Raw genomic sequence first — 23,550 nt, 5'->3', positions numbered from 1 at the left:
TTTCACACAGACTCCCAGGTAACAAGCTTCCTAGAATTGATTGTTATATTCTACAGCTTTCCATTTGAACCTGTCTTTGTGCCTACCATTGCAGTCAGAAGCCTAGTTTGAAAACATGTAATAGTCTCTCTCAGAGCCTAGCATAAGCTGCTGAATGAATTGTACAATGCAATTTTTAAAATAAAAATGGAAGCTGGGAAATGGCATCAATCAGCCTCTTCAGTACCTGAAATGCTTAGCCTTCTCTCAACCATTGTAGGAATGCTTTGATTGTGCTCTGCCTGTCATTCTTCACCTGCTCTCAGCTGTTTTAAGGCTGGGAACAAATCTGGACTTGTCGGAAATCACTTGTCACTATTTGAAACATGTTTTAGATACCACTGAAAGCTGCTGAGGGATTGATGAAAGGCATTGTGGCAAGATTTCACTTTCTGTGTTTAATTTTAAATTTAAAACCATTTACGTGTTTGGGGGGTGGCTGAGGGGAAGAGGGTGAACTTTTCAGACTAATCTCTTGAATTTAATTTTGTTATTTCTTTTTCTGGTTTGTAGTTTACATTTGTCCAAACCTACCTCTTATTTTATTTAGAAGTGGATTGCTAAAAATTGAGTAGCTATGGCACTGAATATTCTCTGTCTCATTTCCCCATTGACTTTTTTTTAAATTAAAGGCATTCTGTGTGTGTTTCCACTGAAATTTGTCAAATGCATTTCGTTGGGCTGTGGACTGAAGTTTTGGTGATTAACCACATTGTTCTCTGTAGGAATACCATCTACAGTTACTGGCAAAAGTGATCTGGTAAAGACAACTGACTTTTCTGAATGATTTTTGAGATATAAAATCCAAATGGCTAGTCATCATGGTATGACGACTAGCCATTTGCTGAATGTGACTAGTCATTTGCTGAATGACTAGCCATCTGCTGAATGTGAAGACCTGGGATTTTGATGGACGTCTGTTCTTCGTTCAGATGAACTTCGATGTTATGCCACCTAGCATGTAATAAAAAACCAATTTTTTGGAAATATTGTGCTTGCTGGTAAACGGTATCCCTATTTTCTGTATTTCAGTAGCATTCTTATTCCAATTACTCATTTTCCCCAGTATTATTACTTTTTTTTTCAAAAGAAAATTCCTCCCTTCCATTTTGTGATGTTTATTTTTTGCTTCTTCTGAGATCCTTCCGAACCTGAGGGGACAAATTGGTGACTTGTCCCAGTATTAATGGCGCTCTATAAAGTGTCATTGGGTGAACTACAGTAGCGTGGGTTGATTTTTTTTTTTCTGTTCCCTTCCTCCCTTGAACCCTGTTGGGAACCATCTCCATTCTGCTAAGCATACTACTTATTTTGTAAAATATGTATACTTTTTTAACAAAGGCTATAGGTCATTCTGAATTTGCTCTTTCTGGGAAAAGCAATTTTGTGTAGTTGAACATAACTGTATCTACTTTACTCAGAGAAATGCGATTGATTGATAGCTTGTGGGGGTAACATTGACACTTTTGTAGATACTGCTAAGTGCTATAAGAATGTTCCCGTGTCTCATGACCTCTGGGTTGCTGCTCCACAACCACTACATTACCATACCCAATATTATTGGCCTTGGTCTGTCTGGGATAGGAATAAATTAGCCACATTTCTTACCATTATTCATTGACTCCTGCTGGAAAGTATGTGTTTATGGATTTCGGATGAGGAAAGGACCAGGCTTGGCTGTGATGTCCCCTCCCATTGTCAAGTAATCTGCTGACCATAACTGTTTGGGCTCACACAAGAAAAGAGTGATTATCTGGGCAATGTATTGGAAGACTGTGGGTACCCATGGAACCATAGCCTAGTTTCTACTCTCTACCCAGTGCACTCTCTTTCTTGCATACTTGACAGGCTTTTAAAACCCAAGGATGTGAGAACATAAGAAATAGGAGCAGGAGTAGGCCAATCGGCCCCTCGAGCCTGCTCCGCCATTCAATAAGATCATGGCTGATCTGATCCTAACCTCAAATCTAAATTCATGTCCAATTTCCTGCCCGCTCCCCGTAACCCCTAATTCCCTTTACTTCTAGGAAACTGTCTATTTCTGTTTTAAATTTATTTAACGAAGTAGCTAATGATGTCACTTAACCACTACTTGATTTACCTCATCTTCCCTCCTACTTCTCCCCCCGCCCCCCAACCTTGGTGGTGCACTATAAGACGTGGCCCTTTACTTAGGCTTTTCAATTAAATAAATTAAGACACTTTTCTAGCTGCCTCTGTATATTTGGTGCTTCAGGACACAATTTCAATAGTTGACCAATTTGCTGTAACTACTGTTCTTGTCCTTTTTTGTTTTTGAGTTTTTATGCCTATTCCAGCACTGAGATACTTGGTGTTTTCTTTCCTTCCCAGCTCAGCTATCAAAAATGAAGCTTAAAGAAATCAATCGGACTGCTATCCAGGCGTGGAGCCCAGCTCAGCAACACCCTATTTACCTTGCTGCAGGTAAAAAAACTACTGGCATGAAGATGCAGTGGAATAACAATCTGAGAAAACTGATCTGTTTACAAAAGTCTTCAGTGAATCTTACAAAAAGAGTATAGTTGTCCACATAAAATGACCTAACTTCTATCAACCCACATAAAAATGAATCAACTGAAGTCAACCAAAGCAGCAGCAGCGGAAAGGGAATGGGGGGAATTAGAGACAGGAATGATACATTTTTTAAAAATTTGTTGTCGTGAGGTGAACAACATTGGCAAGACGACATTTATTGCCCCCATCCCAAGTTGCCCTGAGAAGGTGGTGGTAGTCCTTTGTACAACTGAGTGGCTTGCTAGACCACTTCGGAGGGCATTAAGGGTCAACCGTGTAGTGTGGGCTAGAGTCCCGTGTTGGCCAGATTGGGTAGGGGTGAAAGGTTCCTTTCCCTGAAGATCATTAATGAACCAGTTTCCATGGTAATTTTTTTTTTTAAGTACTAGCCACAATTTACCACATTTATTGAATTCCATTTCACAACTTGCCATGGTGGAATTTGAACTCATGACCTCTGGTTTGCTAGTCCAGTACCATAACCACTGCATTACTGCATCCAATATAATGTGTCTGGGATAGAGAAAAATTAGTCATGTTTCCATTCCTTATCGCCATCCAGTGATCCTACTGGAAAGTACATGTTTATACTTTTCTCCTAAGACCATAGGGGGAATTGTGTATCGGACCCCTGGCAGCAGCTCTGAAGTGCTAGATTGTATAAATGCAGAGATTAGACAAGTGTGTAAGAAAGGCATAGTGGTCTTAATGGGGGACTTTAACCTTCACATAGATTGGGAAAAGCAGACTAGCAACTGTCAGAAAGGTAGTGAATTTCTTGAGTGTGTCCGGGATAGTTTTCTGCAGCAGTATGTCCTAGAGGCAACAAGGGGGCAAGCCATACTAGATTTAGTAATGAGTAATGAACCAGATTTAGTTAACGGCTTAACTGTACGCGAACATCTATCCAATAGCGATTATAACATGATCGAGTTCAATGTAGTGTTTGAAAGGGAAAAAAGTGAGTCAGCTGCTAAGATTCTAGACTTGGGTAAGGCCGACTTCAATGGGATGAGAGAGAGACTGTCCACAGTTAACTGGGCAAATCTGTTAATGGGTAAAACGACTGATGATCAGTGGGAAACGTTTAAAGAAACATTTAACGTGATACAGAATTGGTCTATACCCCAGAGGGGCAAGAACTCTACTTGCCAAAAAAAACAGCCATGGACAACTAAAGAGGTAAGGGCATACAAAAAGGAAAAAAATGGCACAGATCCTGGTGAATGGGAAAGATACAAAGATCAACAAAGGGTCACAAAACAGATAGTAAGAGCTACAAAAAGAGAGTATGAAAAGAAACTTGCAAGGGATATCAAAACCAATACGAAGAACGTTTATAGTTATATTAGGAAAAAGAGGGTGGTCAGGAGCAGTGTTGGCCCCTTAAAAAGTGAAAGTGGGGATATTGTCATTGACAATGGGGAAATGGCGGACATGTTGAATGATTACTTTGCATCAGTATTTACAGTCGAAAAAGAGGATAGCAAGCCGAAAATCTCAAGAAAACTAATATTGAATCGGGGACAGGGACTCGATAAAATTAACATAAGTAAAGCAACAGTAATGAAGAAAATAATAGCACCAAAGAGTGACAAATCCCCAGGACCAGATGGTTTCCATCCCAGGGTTTTAAAGGAAGTAGGTGAGCACATTGCAGATGCCCTAACTATAATCTTTCAAAGTTCTCTAGATTCAGGAACTGTCCCTCTAGATTGGAAAATTGCACATGTCACTCCGCTTTTTAAGAATGGAGAGAGAGGGAAACCGGGGAATTATAGACCAGTTAGCCTAACATCTGTTGTGGGGAAAATGCTGGAGTCTATAATTAAGGATAGGGTGACTGAACACCGAGAATTTTCAGTTAATCAGAGAGAGCCAGCATGGATTTGTGAAAGGTAGGTAGGTCGTGCCTGACAAACCTGATTGAATTTCTTTGAAGAGGTGACTAAAGTAGTGGAGAGGGGAATGTCAATGGATGTTATTTATATGGACTTCCAGAAGGCATTTGATAAGGTCCCACATAAGAGACTGTTAGCTAAGATGGAAGCCCATGGAATCGAGGGAAAAGTACGGACTTGGTTAGGAAGTTGGCTGAGCAAAAGGCGACAGAGTAGGGATAATGGGTAGGTTCTCAGATTGGCAGGATGTGACTAGTGGAGTCCCATCTGTCTTGGGGCCTCAATTATTCACAATATCTATTAATGACTTAGATGAAGGCATAGAAAGTCTCATATCTAAGTTTGCCGATGACACAAAGATTGGTGGCATTGTAAGCAGTGTAGATGAAAACATAAAATTACAAAGCGATATTGATAGATTAGGTGAATGGGCAAAACTGTGGCAAATGGAATTCAGTGTAGACAAATGTGAGGTCATCCACTTTGGATCAAAAAAGGATAGAACAGGGTACTTTCTAAATGGTAAAAAGTTAAAAACAGTGGATGTCCAAAGGGACTTAGGGGTACAGGTACATAGATCATTGAAGTGTCATGAACAGGTGCAGAAAATAATCAATAAGGCTAATGGAATGCAGGCCTTTATATCTGGAGGACTAGAGTACAAGGGGGCAGAAGTTATGCTGCAGCTATACAAAACCCTGGTTAGACCGCACCAGGAGTACTGTGAGCAGTTCTGGGCACCGCACCTTTGGAAGGACATATTGGCCTTGGAGGGAGTGCAGCATAGGTTTACTAGAATGATAGCTGGACTTCAAGGGTTAAGTTACGAGGAGAGATTACACAAATTGGGGTTGTATTCTCTAGAGATTCGAAGGATAAGGGGTGATCTGATCGAAGCTTATAAGATATTAAGGGGAACAGATAGGGTGGATAGAGAGAAACTATTTCCGCTGGTTGGGGATTCTAGGAGTAGGGGGCACAGTCTAAAAATTAGAGCGAGATTAGAAAACATTTCTACACACAGAGGGTGGTTGAGGTTTGGAACTCACTTCCACAAACGGCAATTGATACTAGCTCAATTGCTAAATTTAAATGTGCGTTGGATAGCTTTTTGGCAACCAAAGGGTATTAAGGGATATGGGCCAAAGGCAGGTATATGGAGTTCGATCACAGATCAGCCATGATCTTATCAAATGGCGGAGCAGGCACGAGGCTGAATGGCCTACTCCTGTTCCTGTGTGCCCAAACAGTAATGGTCAGCATACTATTTTCCATGTGAGGAGGCATCACATCCAAGCCTGGTTCTGTCCTCACGATCATCTGAGCAAGGTACAGGAAGGATGCAGGCATCCATGGCGCCATGGTCCAGCATGAGTGCCTGTCTTCAGGAGAAGAGTTCATAGTTCATTGCATTGTCAGACTGAGCACACCCTAGAGAAAAGCACCTCATATTGGCTGGGCATTGAACAGCACTGATGCCAGTTAATAACTCTGTGATCTTAGCTATAGAAATAACTCTGGCACTCAATCAGAATAGTGAATGACAGTTTTTTTTAACTCAATCAAAATAGTTAGACCAAATTAAATGGAATTTGTACTGCTTACATTACGCATAAGTAGAAAGTTCGGCTGAATATCTCCCATCTGATCGTTGTAAGTGTTTTAGCAAAATAGAATCACAGGAAAACAATCCTACTGCAATACAGTCGACTGATAATTCAGTTATTTGTTGTGCTAAAACTGTTGAATTGTCCAGTATTGTAAATAATACAGCAAAGGGGGAATTTAGTGGTAAAAAATTAAATGATCAGATATTTTGAACTAAGCAACTTTGCATTGAGAGTAGACTATAGTTTCATGTTTTACCTATTTAAAAGAAAATGATTAACTATATAGCTGAATCTCATAGCTGTAATAAATATTTTTGAAATGTATTGAACAACAGGTAAAAGTATACAATGGATATATACAGCTGGTGTAACCATTTAGAATACATTACAAAATATAAAGACCTGCTCCAAGTTGTTTGAACCCAAGTTCTTTCCCATTCGCCAGATTTCTCCTCAGCTGGATCTCTGTCTCTTTTACTGTACTCCCCAATTGCATTTGTGGAACTTACACTGTTACATACTATACACTTTTTTTCTTGTTGTAAAATTAAAATGAGCTGGTTGCTCATTATTGTCATATATCATTATCTACCTGTTTTCTTATATTTGATTGATATGTTCCTTTTTAATTGTTATTTGTTGCTGTTTCAAAAATACAAAATTTGAGTCCAGTCAGCTGCAAGAGATTTGCATGTATATGTGTGTGATGCCATAGTGTGACATGATGGACAAATCGTGTGCTAGATGAAGCACTTTTTATCTATATAAATATCTGATCTGTGGCATTGCTTGCAATGAGTGAGATGTTACACTGATGTAGAGGGGGTTCTGAGGTGAGGAAGTTAGCGAGGGTGCACTTCTTTATAAAAGAATATGAAAAGAGTTTGTAAGAAATCCTCCTAAAGACAAGTGTTTGTTGATTGCTTCCTGGGAAAAAATAGTGTTTACCTTACCCATCTATATTATATTAAAACTACATCGGTTTGCACTTCTTGTTTACAGAACCTCACTTCCTGCCATTAAGTTTTGTCAACTTTTTCCATTGCCTATGTAAACTTTTCACCTTGTTATTATATTCTCCCACCTTAGAGCCTCAGTTTTGCATCTCACAGTTCCTGTACTGCAGAGAAAGTCCTATGCTTCAAACAATTCTACTTTTCTGTTTCCCAAATTGCCATTTAACTATAAATAATATAAAATCAAGGTATATAAAAATAGGTATGACTGTAAAGTGGGGCCTGAAGTACACCTGTCTGCCTTGGTTCAGTTATCCCCTGTCCTCTAACAGCACTTCACATGAAGACTACACACCTTGTGTTTAATTCCACGGGAGATTGAGTAAATAGTATTTAGTAAATAGGCACCACAATTATGTAAATAAATCACTGCATCTAATATGGGGGAGCAATTTTTCATTGTCCATATGTTGAGGGTATCCCTCTTTATGGCAAAGGCCAAGAAATATCTAAAACTTCAATCTTTTTATTTCCATACTTCCTGCTTTACCAAATATTTCTGACACAGTACTTAGTGTATTTAAGCAGAGCCTATTGGTAAAGCATTTTCGGCCCTGGCTTCCTGTGGGGTTTCTCCCAACCTTCGGCCATAACTTCGGCGGTAAGTAGCAGAATCCCTAATGAAATGGCGTAAACAGCTAAATATTTGCGCCATTTCTCCGGGTGTTTAGCTGTTCTCCCAGTGAAGTTAAGATGGGAGATTGGGACAACTCCTGTGGAAATTCAAGGCCTTTAAATCAGGACTTTTATTCAGATATCCCTCCAAACTTGAACAATAAAATAGCCTCTCCACAAGTTGCTAGCTGTTTATATGAGCAATCATTGTTTTTGAGTTCTCAATATATACAAATAAAATAAAGGGCAGCTCTATAACCACTTGGAATATATTTAAAAAATCAAAGGTTCCACTTTGATATTTGATATTGGTCATGTGGGTAATATGCTTCAAGCATGAGAGTAACCTAATTTGCTTTTCCGGAAAATTACCTCAGAAAAAGTTGAATAAATCAAATTGCATTTTATTACATGGGATTATATTCCAGGACACTTTTATCTATTTTTCAGTGTAAATGGTAATCAGTGTCCTTGATTATTATTAAATATTCCGTTACCTCAATGTTACCACATGGCATTTTGAAAGCCCAGGATACACAGCATGTACCTGGTTTGAGGTAAGTATTTGGTATTTGGCAGCAATGGGAAAGGTGGAAATTTATGGAATTTAGCAGCATTGAGGCGATCCAATGATTTGGCAAAGCTAAGGTAGGGGTAATAGAGTTGCATGGGAACAGGCGTATGCCATTCAGCCTCTCGAGCCTGTTCTGCCATTCAGTTAGATGATGGCTGATCTGTACTACAACCCCATTTACCCGTCTTCGCTCCATATCTATTGATACCCTCACCTAACAAAAATCTATTGCTCTTAGTTTTGAAAATTTTAGTTGTCCATCATCCACAGACTTCTGGGGGAGCGAGTTCCAGATTTCCACTACCCTTTGTATGAAAAAGTGCTTCCTAATTTCACTCCTGAATGGGCTAACTCTAATTTTAAGATTATGCCCTCTTGTTCTGGATTCCCCCATCAGAGGAAATAGTTTCTCTGTATCTATCCCAAAAATACCGTAATCATTTAAAAAGAACCGGATTAGATCACCCCTCAACTGTCTAAACTCAAGGGAATACAAGCTAAGTTCATGCAACCCCGCGGGGTCTTCCTATTTTAACCTTTTAAGCCATTTTATCACTCTGGTGAATTTGCGCTATTGATGCACCTGTTGATTACTTTTTCTACCTGTGCACTAGCTTTTAGTGATTTGTCTGCATGGATACCTAAATCCTTTTGCTCCTCCACAGCTCCACCATTAAGAATATATTCCGATTTGACTTCCTTTGATACAAAATGGATGACCTCACACTTCCCCATATTGAACTCCAACATTATGGTGTATGGAGTTTGCTGGCCCTGGGTTTGGGTCGTAGTACTTTGTAGCACCGCAGAAGGGATACCTGGGATTTGGCAGAATGGTGGGTAGAATCTGGCATTTGGCTCACTGGGAGATTCCTGGGTTCCAGCAGCACTTTTACGGCCAATCATTGACAAAAAATGGTGGCTGAAGAATTGTTTCAAAGAGACCTTTAACGTAGCTTGTGTGTGGTTATTAAATTTATATTAGCAATCAATAATTAGTGTTTGGCCGACAAATTTGGTTCATGTCCAGCTACCTTAAGCCAACGTTTACCTTGATACTGTGGTAGCAATAATTTTGTTGTTAAGAAAAATCAGTTAATTGTTCAGTTGTTACATTCTTTATAACTGTTAATACAGGCACCTCAGCCCAGCAGCTAGATGCTACATTCAGCACGAATGCTTCCCTGGAGATCTTTGAGCTGGACCTGGCTGACTCCACCCTGGATATGAAATCATGTGGTACCTTTTCTTCCGCACACAGGTAAAACCAAATTACTGCCGTGTCCTCATTTGGTCCTGTTCAAATGTGTTTTGTTATCTCTCAGGTCCCTCCACTGTGCACTGTTGCTTAACAGGGCAGTCCTCTTCTGCTGTTGAGCTGGATGTTTCCATTGTAACAGCAGACTGTATGACTCTCCTTCCTAATAAATGAAGTGTCCTTTTCCATTCTGTGTCTCCCAGCAGCAGAGATCTGTGACTGTCTGTCTATCATCTACAAGATTATGACTCTTGCTATGGTACAGTTTCATAGTTTTTGTGTGTGTCTGTCTGTCTCTCTTTCCACCTCTCTCCCCTTCCTCCTTAGCCTCGGATGCTGAGTACAGTTTCATTGCTCCCACTAATGCACTGGTTAAGATCATCTGACTCAAGTCAAATCAGAAGTCAAGCTGGGATTTTTTTTGGTCTGTGTGGCTGAATGCTATCATACATATCATTATTTGTTCCACAGGTACCATAAGGTGATTTGGGGTGCTCATGAAAAGACAACTGATGGTCTGTCTTCTGGTGTCCTCATTGCTGGCGGTGAAAATGGGAATATCATTCTGTACAATCCATCTGAAATTATAGCAGGAGGGGAGGATGTGGTGATTGGCCAGAATGACACTCATAATGGTCCAGTTAGAGCACTTGATTTCAATCCTTTTCAGGTAAGTTGGCAGAAAATTATGTATTTTAAAAAAACCTCTGGGGAAGGTGTGATTTTTTTTTTTTGCTCTTTATCAAAGTGAGGAATGACATTACTGGAGAAAATAATTTTTTGGGAGGAGCAGGTGACTTTGGACCAATGGTTCTGAAAGCTTTCCACCACTCGGGATTTCCTCAACTCATGTCTGGGCCTGTTGGAAACTAATTGGTAGAGATTGATTGCCATGATTAGTCAAAAATTGCATTATTGTTATATCATGCGACTACTGGGATGGTAGAAGGCAAACTAGATGGATGGTTCTTGGTCTTTCTCTGTCTGTGAATTCATATGTTCCTACTTTTTGCACACAGTGTCAGCATAAATCACTCCCAGCTTAAGTGCAGCAAAAACTATGCTGTGTCTCAACATTTGGCTTAACATTAACCTCATGGACATCGTCTGTTGCACATACCATGATTTGCAATCTCTCTGAGCAATACTGCGATTTAGTACCAGATTAGAGGCCATTTTGTGCTTTGGATCTACGTCCAATAGGAAGTTGGTTGCAACAGATCAAATTCATTTCATAACGGACAGCGGCCTTAAAAGTCCTTGTGGAGGGGCACATTTAGGACGCTTGCCATTGCATCATTGTATACATACATAGAAAGTCTGGTGTGGTTAGCCTGGTTGAGGGTGGGGTGGAGGGGCAGAGAGGGCTGGTCTGTGGTTCCCTTTGTGATTATTTTTTTAAAATTTGGCTCTTTTTGGGGAGCCAGGAACTTGTTCATTTCCTTTTCCCCAAGGTGGTCCCCACTTCCAGCAGAATTATGATATACTGTTCTTCAATTCTTTCTCCCGTTCCTACTCTGACACCTCCACCTTTGCTCTCCTACACTGTTCCAGTGAAAGTTAATGCATGCTTCAGGAGTAGCATCTCATCTTTTTGCAGCTCTTTGGTCTTTGACTTGAGTAACTTCAGACCTTAGCTACACCCTCCATTTTCTTCAGCAGTGGATGCTTGTGATATGGGGCGGGTCTGCCAGTGTCTGGGAAGGGGAGAGATGGGTTTACATTTGGGTTCGAGACCCTTTGTCAGAGCACAGCGCTGGTGCGGGCCTGGGCTCTTGCTGTGGGTATGGCTTTTTCTCTTTACTTGCATTTTCTGTTTTAATTTCATTTCTACTGCATGCACAGCTTTTGAAATTTATTTCCCTCTTTCTTTATCCTTTCTTTATTTCTCATGTCTTTGCTTTATATGGACCTCTCGTGACTTCATGCCCCAAATAATTCCATATTCTTTTGTCCTTTCTATATATCTGCATTATCTCACTGATGATCTTTCATATCACTTAACTATTTTCTATTTAGCAGTTTGCAGGTCAATTAACACATTGGCTCCTTCTCACCCTCTCCTTCCCTTTGTCTCTTTTTTTTCCACCCTCACTAAAAATGCCTGTTTATATCTCATCCTTTATTCATATGAAGGCTACAAGCCCAAAACCTAGCTTTATATCATTACATATGCTGACTGACCGGCCATGTAATTCCAGCATTTGAAGTTTTTATTTCATATTCCCGGCATTTTCAGTTTTTTTTTCTTTTCATATAAATATATATGGCCCTTATATGTAGCTGCAAGTAATGTGAAATCTATTATAGAATCGTAGAATCTTGCGGCACAGAAGAAGGCCATTTGGCCCATTGTGCCTGTACTGGCTCTTTGAAAGAGCTACCAACTAGTCCCACTCCCTTGCTCTTTCCCCAAAGCCCTGCAAATTTTTCCATTTTAAGTATATATCCAATTATAGCATACACTCTGTATCAAACAATGTATACACCTCTTGTACAATTTTTTTTTAAAGTCACATTGACCTAGATTTCACCATGTTAGATTCCCAATCTCAACTGTGCTATTAGGATGATCTGACATTTTGGCTGCTGAACATTTTTCCCAGAACCTGGGAGTAGGTCATCTCCTGGTCTTCAGTCTGGGAATGAATGCATGGGAACTTCTCAAAGAAGAAAAGAGAAAAAAATTACTCTGTCCCATCCCTCGGAAAAAAAATCCTGGTTTGATAGTGGTGTGACTGAACATTCTACTGATTACAGCTCACATGCAGCATCTTATTCCTTTCCTAGATGACCTGACCAAGACTGGCGAACTGCTCCCCTCCTCCCAGGGCGAACCCTGAACGCTAGTGTCAGTCGAAGCTGGGAAGTTGGAAATTCTGCAGTCAATGTTTCTAACCACCAAGCCTCTCCTTAAATCTCATTTTCATTTCCAACCAGTTGTAATACTACAGAAAGCTGCTTAGAGTTTAGTTATGAAGATGTCTTTGAAGTAATGTTTAATAAAGACTGTGGAAACTGGTTATTTTATTGTGAAATAAAACAAAAAATTCTTGGAAATACACAGCAGGCCTATCAGTATCTGAAAAGTGAAAAGACAGGTTGAAGTTTTAAGGATAAACCTTTTGTCAGATTTGGAAACTGAAGGATAAACTAGCCTCTTTATAGGACTTAACAAAACAAAGGGGAGGCAAGAACATCAGGTAAAGTTCAAGAGTCTGGTATGCTAATTGTCACCAAGAGACAGAGAATGCCTGCAAAAAATGTTCTTAAGATGGAAAGAGGTGAACGAGTGTTGGATTTTATACAAAGATCATCTCAATAATCAGTGAGAAGAACAACTTAACATTTATATAGCGCCTTTAATGTAATAAAACGTTCCAAGGTACTTCACTGGAGTGTAATCAGTCATAAATTGACACCGAGCCAAAGAAGGAGACATTAGGATGGGTGACCAAAAGCATGGTCAAAGAGTTAGGTTTTAAGGAGGATCTTAAAGGAGGAGAGATTTAGGGAGGGAATTCCAGAGCTCGGGGCCTAGACAGCTGAAGGCAAGGCCGTCGATGGTGGGGCGAAGGGAGTGGGGTTGCACAAGAGGCCAGAATTGGATAAACGCACAGTTCTTGGATCGTTGTAGGGCTGGAGGAGGTTACAGAGATAGGGAGGGGTGAGGCCATGGACGGATTTGAACATGAGGATGAGAATTGTAAAATTGAGTCGTTCGTAAAAGGCAATAAGAAGAAGTGAAAATAGCTAGCAAGGCATTGAAAAGCATCAGAAAGACAAAAGGGGTGTAATGCAGCTCCAATACCCGTGTTTTCAGATGCTGATGGCTGTGCCATATATTTCCAGCATTGTCAGTTCTCATTTAAGAGTTCCTGCATTTGCAGCTTTTTCTTTTTACCTCCCATTGTAGTTAATTTATAGAACTGCATCTCCAGGGAACATCTGGAATGTATCAAACAGGATCTGTAACAGGAAAAGTGTAACAAACTGCCATCTGTAAAAGTTAGAGGCAAAAAAGAAAAGCCTGCAAATCTGAAATAAAAATAGAAATGCAGGGTATGGTTGCCCAGCAACTGAAAAAGGAATGGTAGATTAATGCTTCAGGTGTAATCCTTTGTTAGAACTGCTAATGAGACTGAAAACATCTGAAATGTTTATCTTTTTCTTGACTTGCTGTGCATTTCAAATATTTTCTGCTTTTATCTGAAAGGGTTAGTCGGTTAATGCGACTGTGTAACTTGCCTTTGTCAAAGTCTTCGAGGTAACGTTTCCTGAATATTTAATAAAATGTTAATCGCTTCTTTTGACCAGAGTAACCTTGTAGCTTCAGGAGCCAACGAGTCTGAAATCTACATCTGGGATTTGAATAATTTTGGTACTCCAATGACACCTGGATCAAAATCTCAGGTATGTTTATTCCATAAATGTTATCTTGTATTTAATCAACTTTTCATTTTTAGTAGTGTTGGAAAATAATTGCAAAGAGCATTTCCAGCTCTCTCTTAGAATCTGAATGAAACTCATTGGTGATAATAGATGTTTTTCATAGTAACAGTAACTATTTATGTCAAATAGAATGAATTCCAGGAATACTCACCAACTTGATTTTATCTTGATTTAAAAATACAAAATATTAGTGATTGCAGTTTTGGCTCACAATGCTCATGGACAAAAGTAATGATATATTAGTGACAGGTTTGCCTGACCCGCTGTTTCTCAGTCGGCCTCAATATCTAAAAGTGCAATCGTTATTAGTACCTCTTCTCTCTCCTTCCATAGCTCTAACATAATGCACGAATCTAGGTCATAGTGTGCTGCGGCCATCAACACTAGTTGAACAGCTTGCAGGATTTTAATCAAACTGAGTATCAGAATTAGGACTTTTTTGACAAATGGCCCCAGTCAGAGCTATGCACATGTTCCATTTGTATGCTTTCAAGAAGCAGTAGGCCATTGCAATTAACTTTTTAAAAAAAAACTTGACACATGATTGCTTTTCATTATCTTAGGGTGCTATTGAAAAGGGGCATGCTGTGACTTGTTAGTGCTTTGAACCCTGAGCGCTATCAAGTACTCATACCGTAGCAAATATAATGACGTTCAGTTGAATTTTTGCCAAATACTTGAGTGTTGATAGCTTGTTGAACAATGCGGGTCATCACAACAAAGCCTAGTGCTCATCACCTGCCCATTTTCTAGTAGAGATCACTGCATAGGAATCAACAGCAGGGACCATGAGTGATTTTCTACCCCCGCCCCATCTCCCTAGCCCAGAGATGCTGTGGCCATTTATAATACACCACTGTTACCCTGGCTGTGATCACTTAACTCAGTATAGATCAGGGATGAAACTTGCACCCTTCCTAGTCTGCACTATTCAATGTCATAGCACTGAGTTCATTTACCTATGGAGCAATCAGGGAACTAAAGAAAAGTAGAATATTAAACCATTAAGCTATTTACTATATCTTATCAAGAAAGGAATATTAGAGGAAGGTTTCTTTATACCCCTTCCTATGACTTCCCTTAATCAGCGAAGATAGGAAATCTTCCCCGACTGTGAATGTGACACATTATTTCATTTGGAACTTTGCAGTTCCTACATGTTCCTAACTGAAGTGAAATTATCAGTTTCTGCTGCAGCTTTGTGGTCCTTAAATGCAGATTGGGACAGGTAGATTAATTTCCACTCCTGTTTATTGGTCGAGAACACCTTTTATGTTTGCTCTTCAGCCCTCTGCTGATTAGACTTTGACATTGCTTTTCTCTGAGATTTTTATTTGAAGTTCATCACAACATACTTTCCTTCTTCATGTTTTATTCCTATTGTATTCACATTCTTTTGTAATTATTTCTTATGAAATGGTAACAAAGAGCTGGAACCTATGAAGTTGTGTGAGTTTACTGTACATTCCTTTTTAAATGTATAAACTAACATCCCATTCCATCTGTACATTTACCATAGAATCTGGATTATAAATTGTACTGCTGGTCTAAGACAGACACTTAATTTGCAGTAGTTGTTTCAGATTCCAATAAATTGCATTAGAACGTACCATAAAATCTAGCACAGGGCTTTAATGATCTGTGTGACCTGTACTTTAGTGGAAGCAGAGTTTTGCCTTCCAACATAAAATAAATTCTTGTGTCTTTTGCACTGCTACAACCTATACAGTATTTTTTGTAACTGTAAGAGGTTTTGTCTAGGTTTAGAAGAAACACAAAGGTTAACGGTGTGACTAATGCAGTAGATTTTATGTTAAACATTTGTGATTTGAACATTTAGGAAGGGGAAGTTAGTAACAAGTATTCAGAATCCATCTTTATTTAAAGTTATATGATGTGGTTTTGGTTTTTGTTAACTGTAGCAATAACTAAAAACACCATTAATGAAAAAAATATTTTTGCTAACTAATAAAAATGTCATTAAAACTTAATTGCATATAAAAAATTTAATAAACTAATTGTATCATGCGACTGAAACCACACTGGTATTGTTATTGGAATATATTGTGTAATGTTAATCCCTAAAAGGAAAAGACTCAACTTGAGTAGTTAAACAACCATGGGCAACAAATGAGGTAAGAGATAGTATCAAGCTAAAAGAAAAGGCTTACATAAACGCAAAGAAAAGTGGAAATCCATCGGACTGGAAGAGATATAAAAAGCAACAAAGGGATTCAAAGAAAGGGAATATGAAAAAAAAAATTGCAAAGGATATCAAAGCTAACAGCATTTTTTATAAATATATTAAGAGAAATGCAGTAGTAAAGGGGAATGTTGGCCCATTAGAGACAGATAGAGACGAGACTATAATAGGAACATTAGGAACAGGAACAGGATTGGAGTTGGAACTGCTTCAATTGTATAGTTGTAAACAATTTTACAACACCAAGTTATAGTCCAGCAATTTTATTTTAAATTCACAAGCTTTCGGAGATTTTCTCCTTCCTCAGGCAAATGGAAACATTTGCCTGAGGAAGGAGAAAATCTCCGAAAGCTTGTGAATTTAAAATAAAATTGCTGGACTATAACTTGGTGTTGTAAAATTGTTTACAATTGTCAACCCCAGTCCATCACCGGCATCTCCACATCAATTGTATAGAGCCTAGGTCAGGACACCATCTGGTGTCGTGCATTCAGTTCTGGGCACTGCACCTCAGGAAGGATATTTTGGCCTTGAAGGGGGTGTAGAGCAGATTCACTGGGGCTTAGAGGGTTAATTTATGAGGCCAGGTTGTATAAACTTGGCTTCTATTCCCCTGAGTATTCGAGATTGAGGGGTGATCTAATCGAGGTGTTTAAAATGTTAAAAGAATTTAGTAGGGTAGATGGAGAGAAACTATCTCCTGGTGGAAAAATTGCAGAACAAGGGGACATAATCTTAAAGTTAGAGCTAGGCTATTCGGGAGCGAAATCAGGGAGCACTTTTTCCACACACAGTGCAGTAGAAATCTGGAACTCTTTCCCCTCCGCCGCCCCCCCCCCCCACACCCCCGCCACACACACACAAAATGCTGTGGAGGCTAGGACAATTGGAGGTTTCAAAACTAAGATCGACAGATTTTTGTTAGGCAAGGGTATCAAGGGGCTGAATGGCCTACTCCTGTTCCTGTGTTATTTCATGATTTCTTCTTGTGGCTCACAGTAATTGAGTCTTGGAAATTCAGTTGAACTTTCAAAGCCTAATCTTAAAAATAAATCCAGTTACTTTCAATGTTATCTGTACAATTCTACAGGTGTGTTGTGCCAAATAATTCTCATTTTAATTTGTGAGAAACAACAATCATTTGTTACACAGCAAGTAATCGACATTGGATATGTACACACTTTCAGTTGATTGTAGCTTGCTATACAGGCCTTTGGACTGTGGCTTGTAAGGTTTAGCTAAAACCAAGAATATATGTTCTGAATATTTTAAAAACAAATTCCTGCACAAGATGGAACATTTATTAAACTTTAGAGAAGGAAATAAAATATTTCCATCATATTTGAAGATGCAATTATCAAGAAGTTTAGGTGAACTGCAGAAAATTTACTATTTTTTTTTCTGGTCCATTTCAAATGGGATGGAACTACAGATAATTTAAATAGGTGTGTAACAAAACTGACACAACCTGTTCGTATTCGGGGCTTGTGGAATGGAGCTACTCCCCTCCATTGCGTGTCTCTTCACAAAAGAGGGGGACATGCAGACATAGTTAAGGAGGAGGAGTGTGAAATATTGGATGGGATAAACATAGTGAGAGAGGAAATATTAAGGGGTTTAGCATCTTTGAAAGTAGATAAATCGCCAGGCCCGGATGAAATGTATCCCAGGCTGTCAAAAGAAGCAAGGGTGGACGTAGCAGAGGCTCTGACCATGCTAAACAGCAGAAGCAACATGCTATAGACAGAACTAAGCGATTCCACAACCAACCGATCAGATCAAAGCTCTGCATTCCTGCCACATCCAGTCATGAATGGTGGTGGACGATTAAACAACTAACAGGAGGAGAAGGCTCTGTAAACATCTCCATCCGAGATGATGGCAGAGTCCAGCATGTGAGTGCAACAGACAAGGCTAAAGTGTTTGCAACCATCTTCAGCCCGAAGTGCCGAGTGGATGTTCCATCTCGGCCTCCTCCTGATATCCCCATCAACACAGAAGCCAGTCTTTAGCCAATTCGATTCACTCCACATGATATCAAGAAATGGCTGAGTGCATTGGATACAAGAAAGGCTATGGGCCTCAATGACATCCCGGCTGTAATGCTGAAAACTTGTGCTCCAGAACCAGCCGTGTCTCCAGCCAAACTACAGTACAGCTACAACACTGGCATCTACCCAACAATGTGGAAAATACCCCAGGTTTGTCCTGTCCACAAAAAGCAGGACAAAGCCAATCCGCCCAATTACCACCGCATCAGTCTACGCTCAATCATCAGCACAGTGATGGAAGGTGTCATCAACAGAGCTATCAAGCGGCACTTACTCACCAATAACCTGCTCACCGATGCTCAGTTTGGGTTCCACCAGGACCACACGGCTCCAGGCCTCATTACATCCTTGGTCGAAACATGGACAAAAGAGTTGAATTCCAGAGGTGAGGTGAGAGTGACTGCCCTTGCAGTCAAGGCAGCATTTGACCGAGTGTGGCACCAAGGAGCCCGAGTAAAATTGAAGTCAATGGGAATCAGGGAAAACTCTCCAGTGGCTGGAGCCATACCTAGCAGAAAGGAAGGTGGTAGTGGTTGTTGGAGGCCAATCATCTCAGCCCCAGGACATTGCTGCAGGAGTTCCTCAGGGCAGTGTCCTTGGCCCAACCTCCTTCAGCTGCTGCATCAATGACCTTCCCTCCATCGTAAGGTCAGAAATGGGGATGTTTGCTGATGATTGCACAGTGTTCAGTTCCATTCGCAACCCCTCAGATAATTAAAAAGTCCGTGCCCGCATGCAGCAAGACCTGGACAACCTCCAGGCTTGGGCTGATAAGTGGCAAGTAACATTCGCGCCAGACTAGTGCCAGGCAATGACCATCTCCAACGAGAGAGAGTCTAACCACCTCCCCTTGACATTCAACGGCATTACCGCCGCCTAATTCCCCACCATCAACATCCTGGGGGTCACCATTGACCAGAAACTTAACTGGACCAGCCACACACATACTGTGGCTACAACAGCAGGTCAGAGGCTGGGTATTCTGTGGCGAATGACTCACCTCCTGATTCCCCAAAGCCTTTCGACCATCTACAAGGCACAAGTCAGGCATGTGATGGAATACTCTCCACTTGCCTGAATGAGTGCAGCTCCAATAATACTCAAGAAGCTCAACACCATCCAGGACAAAACAGCCCGCTTGATTGGCACCCCATCCACCACCCTAAACATTCACTGGAGAGTTTTCCCCCTGATGCTGGAAAGGCTTTGGGGAGTCAGGAGGTGAGTCACTCGCCGCAGAATATCCAGCCTCTGACCTGCTCTTGTAGCCACAGTATTTATGTGGCTGGTCCAGTTAAGTTTCTGGTCAATGGTGACCCCCAGGATGTTGAGGGTGGGGGATTCGGCGATGTTAATGCCGTTGAATGTCAAGGGGAGGTGGTTAGACTCTCTCTTGTTGGAGATGGTCATTGCCTGGCACTAGTCTGGCATGAATGTTACTTGCCACTTATCAGCCCAAGCCTGGATGTTGTCCAGGTCTTGCTGCATGCGGGCACGGACTTTTTCATTATCTGAGGGGTTGTGAATGCAACTGAACACTGTGCAATCATCAGCAAACATCCCCATTTCTGACCTTATAATGGAGGGAAGGTCATTGATGAAGCAGCTGAAGATGGTTGGGCCTAGGACACTGCCCTGAGGAACTCCTGCAGCAATGTCCTGGGGCTGAGATGATTGGCCTCCAACAACCACTACCATCTTCCTTTGTGCCAGGTATGACTCCAGCCACTGGAGAGTTTTCCCCCTGATTCCCATTGACTTCAATTTTACTGGGGCTCCTTGGTGCCACACTCGGTCAAATGCTGCCTTGATGTCAGGGGCAGTCACTCTCACCTCACCTCTGGAATTCAGCTCTTTTGTCCATGTTTGGACCAACGCTGTAATGAGGTCTGGAGCCGAGAGGTCCTGGTGGAACCCGAACTGAGCATCAGTGAGCAGGTTATTGGTGAGTAAGTGCCGCTTGATAGCACTGTCGACGACACCTTCCATCACTTTGCTGATGATTGAGAGTAGACTGATGGGGCGGTAATTGGCTGGATTGGATTTGTCCTGCTTTTTGTGGACAGGACATACCTGGGGTATTTTCCACATTGTCGGGTAGATGCCAGTGTTGTAGCTGTACTGGAACAGTTTGGCTAGAGGCGCAGCTAGTTCTGAAGCACAAGGCTTCAGCACTACAGCTGGGATGTTGTTGGGGCCCATAGCCTTTGCTGTATCCAGTGCACTCAGCCGTTTCTTGATATCACGTGGAGTGCATCGAATTGGCTGAAGACTGGCTTCTGTGATGGTGGGGATATCGGGAGGAGGCTGAGATGGATCATCCACTCGGCACTTCTGGCTGAAGATGGTTACAAACGCTTCAGCCTTGTCTTTTGCACTCACTTGCTGGACTCTGCCATTATTGAGGATGGAGATGTTTACAGAGCCTCTTCCTCCTGGAACTCACTACCTAACAGCACTGTGGGAGAACCTTCATCACACGGACTGCAGCGGTTCAAGGCGGCGGCTCACCACCACCTTCTCAAGGGTAATTAGGGATGGGCAATAAATGCTGGCCTTTCACATCCCATGAACGAATAATAAAAAAAAAGGGTTAGTATTAATCATCATTTAGAAAGGCACAGATTAATCAAGGACAGTCAGCATGGATTTGTTAAGGGAAGGTTGTGTCTGTCTGACTTTATTCAATTTTTTTGAGCAGGTAACGGGTGGGGGTTGATGAGGGTAGTGCATTTGATGTAGTGGATTTTAGCAAGGCTTTTTACAAGGTCCCACACGGCAGACTGGTCAGAAAACTAAAAGCCCATGGGATCCGAGGGAAAGTGGCAACTTGGATCCAAAATTGGCTGAGTGGCAGGAAGTAAAGTGTAATAGTCGACGGGTGTTTTTGCGACTGGAAGGCTGTTTCTAGTGGGGTTCCGCAGGGCTCAGTACTAGGTCCCTTGCTTTTTGTGGTATATATTAATGAATTAAACATAAATGTAGGGGGCATGATTAAGAAGTTTGCAGATGTTACAAAAATTGGCTGTGTGATTGAAAGTGAGGAAGAAAGCTGTAGACTGCAGGAAGGTATCAATGGACTGGTCAGGTGGGCAGAAAAGTGGCAAATGGAGTTCAGTCCGGAGAAGTGTGAGGTAATGCACTTGGGGAGGGCAAACAAAGAAAGTGGAATACACAATAAATGGGAGGATACAGAGAAGTGTAGAGGAACAGAGGGACCTTGGAGTGCACGTCCACACATCCCTGAAGGTAGCAGGACAGGTAGATAAGGCGGTTAAGAAGATGTACGGGATATTTTCCCTTATTAGACGAGGCATGGAATATAAGAGCAGGGAGGTTATGCTAGAACTGTATAAAACATTAGTTAGGCCGCAGCTTGAGTACTGCGTACAGTTCTGGTCACCACATACAGGAAAGATGTGCTTGCACTAGAGAGGGTGCAGAGGAGATTTACAGGATGTTACCAGGACTGGAGAATTTTAGGTATGAGGAAAGATTGGATAGTTTGGGGTTGTTTTCTTTGGAACAGAGGAGGCTGAGGGGAGATTTAATTGAGGTGTATAAAATTATGAGGGGCCTAGATAGAGTGGATAGGAAGGACCTATTTCCTTAACAGACAGATCAATAACCAGGGGTCATAAATTTAAAGTAATTGGCAGAAGGATTAGAGGGGAGTTGAGGAGAAATTTTTTGACTCAGAGGGTGGTGGAGGTCTGGAACTCACTGCCTGAAAGGGTAGTAGAGGCAGAAACCTTCATCGCATTTAAAAAGAATTTGGATATGCAGTTGAAGTGCCATAACCTACAAGGCTACGGGCCATGAGTTGGAAAGTGGGATTCGGCTGGATAGCTGTTTTTCAGCCGGCACAGACACGATGGGCTGAATGAACATAGGAACAGGAGTAGGCCATTCAGCCCCTCGTGCCTGCTCCGCCATTTGATAAGATCATGGCTGATCTGTGATCTAACTCCATATACCTGCCTTTGGCCCATATCCCTTAATACCTTTGGTTGCCAAAAAGCTATCTGTCTCAGATTTAAATTTAGCAATTGAGCTAGTATCAATTGCCTTTTGCGGAAGAGAGTTCCAAACTTCTACAACCCTTTGTGTGTAGAAATGTTTTCTAATCTCGCTCCTGAAAGGTCTGGCTCTAATTTTTAGACTGTTCCCCCTACTCCTAAAATCCCCAACCAGCGGAAATAGTTTCTCTCTATCCACCCTTTCTGTTCCCCTTAATATCTTATAAACTTTGATCAGATCACCCCATAACCTTCGAAACTCCAGAGAATACAACCCCAATTTGTGTAATCTCTCCTCGTAACTTAACCCTTGAAGTCCGGGTATCATTCTAGTAAATCTTCGCTGCACTGCCTCCAAGGCCAATATGTCCTTCCGAAGGTGCGGTGCCCAGAACTGCTCAAAGTACTCCAGGTGCGGTTTAACCAGGGTTTTGTATAGCTGCAGCATAACTTCTGCCCCCTTGTACTCTAGTCCTCTAGATATAAAGGCCAGCATTCCATTTGCCTTCTTGATCATTTTCTGCACCTGTTCATGACATGGCTGCCTTCTGTGCTGTAAATTTCTATGATTCCCCGTTGAAGCTGAATTCTCTTTAAGGTAGGAGTGCCTACTCTCTGAGGGGAGAAAACTCTCAGTTCTGTCTGTCAAAGTGCTGCACAACTTTAAAAACCTTCTCAAAGTCGATCTCTCCATCCAAGCTTTCGGTCATCTCCCCTAACTCTCCAACAAAGGCTCGGCATCAGCAGTGTTCTGAGATTTTTTTTACGTTAAACGTGCTATATAAATGCTATTTTGTTACATGATGGGAAACTGCCTGTTGGATTTGTCATCTGCATGGGTCTTTTCTATATGGGATATCTGACGCAGCGGGTCTCTAGATGGCTTTAACAAAGAAAGGTGAGAATGTTGCTCGGTGGAGGGGGAATATCCCTGGTAATTTTCTTTAGTAGTCTTTATACAATCAAAGTACTAATTCGCCCCTTTCCGTTTTGATTGAAGTGTTCAGAAAGGACAACACTCTAACGTTAGCCTTAACTCCAATAGAGTGAACAGATGACATATTTGTATCACTCTGTTACAATGATGTGTCTGAAAACCAGGTTGTTCTATTGACCATAGTTTTTCTGTCACTGTAGTCACAAAACCATGGAGCATAGCATTTGTGGTCATTGTAACAAGAGTTTAGAAGATCACCACAAAACCATTTTCAAGAACACAACTTCTGACTGAGCTGCCAGGTGCACAGCATTATGGAAGAATCGAACAAGTCTCTGAT

General features: G+C 41.1%; 1 protein-coding gene across 10 annotated transcripts in view; it reads left to right on the top strand.

Annotated features, from left to right (window-relative positions):
• sec31a (SEC31 homolog A, COPII coat complex component) overlaps positions 1-23,550 on the top strand; it is a 108,577-nt gene that overhangs the window by 5,791 nt on the left and 79,236 nt on the right. For all 10 annotated transcript variants that reach the window (XM_067989863.1, XM_067989882.1, XM_067989917.1 and 7 more), the window contains exons 2-5: positions 2,392-2,484; positions 9,428-9,551; positions 10,020-10,218; positions 13,866-13,961. In XM_067989863.1, the coding sequence (XP_067845964.1) occupies positions 2,406-2,484; positions 9,428-9,551; positions 10,020-10,218; positions 13,866-13,961 (498 nt within the window). In that variant the 5' untranslated portion in view covers positions 2,392-2,405. The remainder of the gene's footprint in view (positions 1-2,391; positions 2,485-9,427; positions 9,552-10,019; positions 10,219-13,865; positions 13,962-23,550) is intronic.

The sequence above is a fragment of the Heptranchias perlo genome, chromosome 1 (assembly GCF_035084215.1).
Source record: "Heptranchias perlo isolate sHepPer1 chromosome 1, sHepPer1.hap1, whole genome shotgun sequence".
Lineage (NCBI taxonomy): Eukaryota > Metazoa > Chordata > Chondrichthyes > Hexanchiformes > Hexanchidae > Heptranchias > Heptranchias perlo.
Note: the sequence above shows the minus strand (reverse complement) of the source record. Positions and strands in the feature narration are given on the sequence as shown.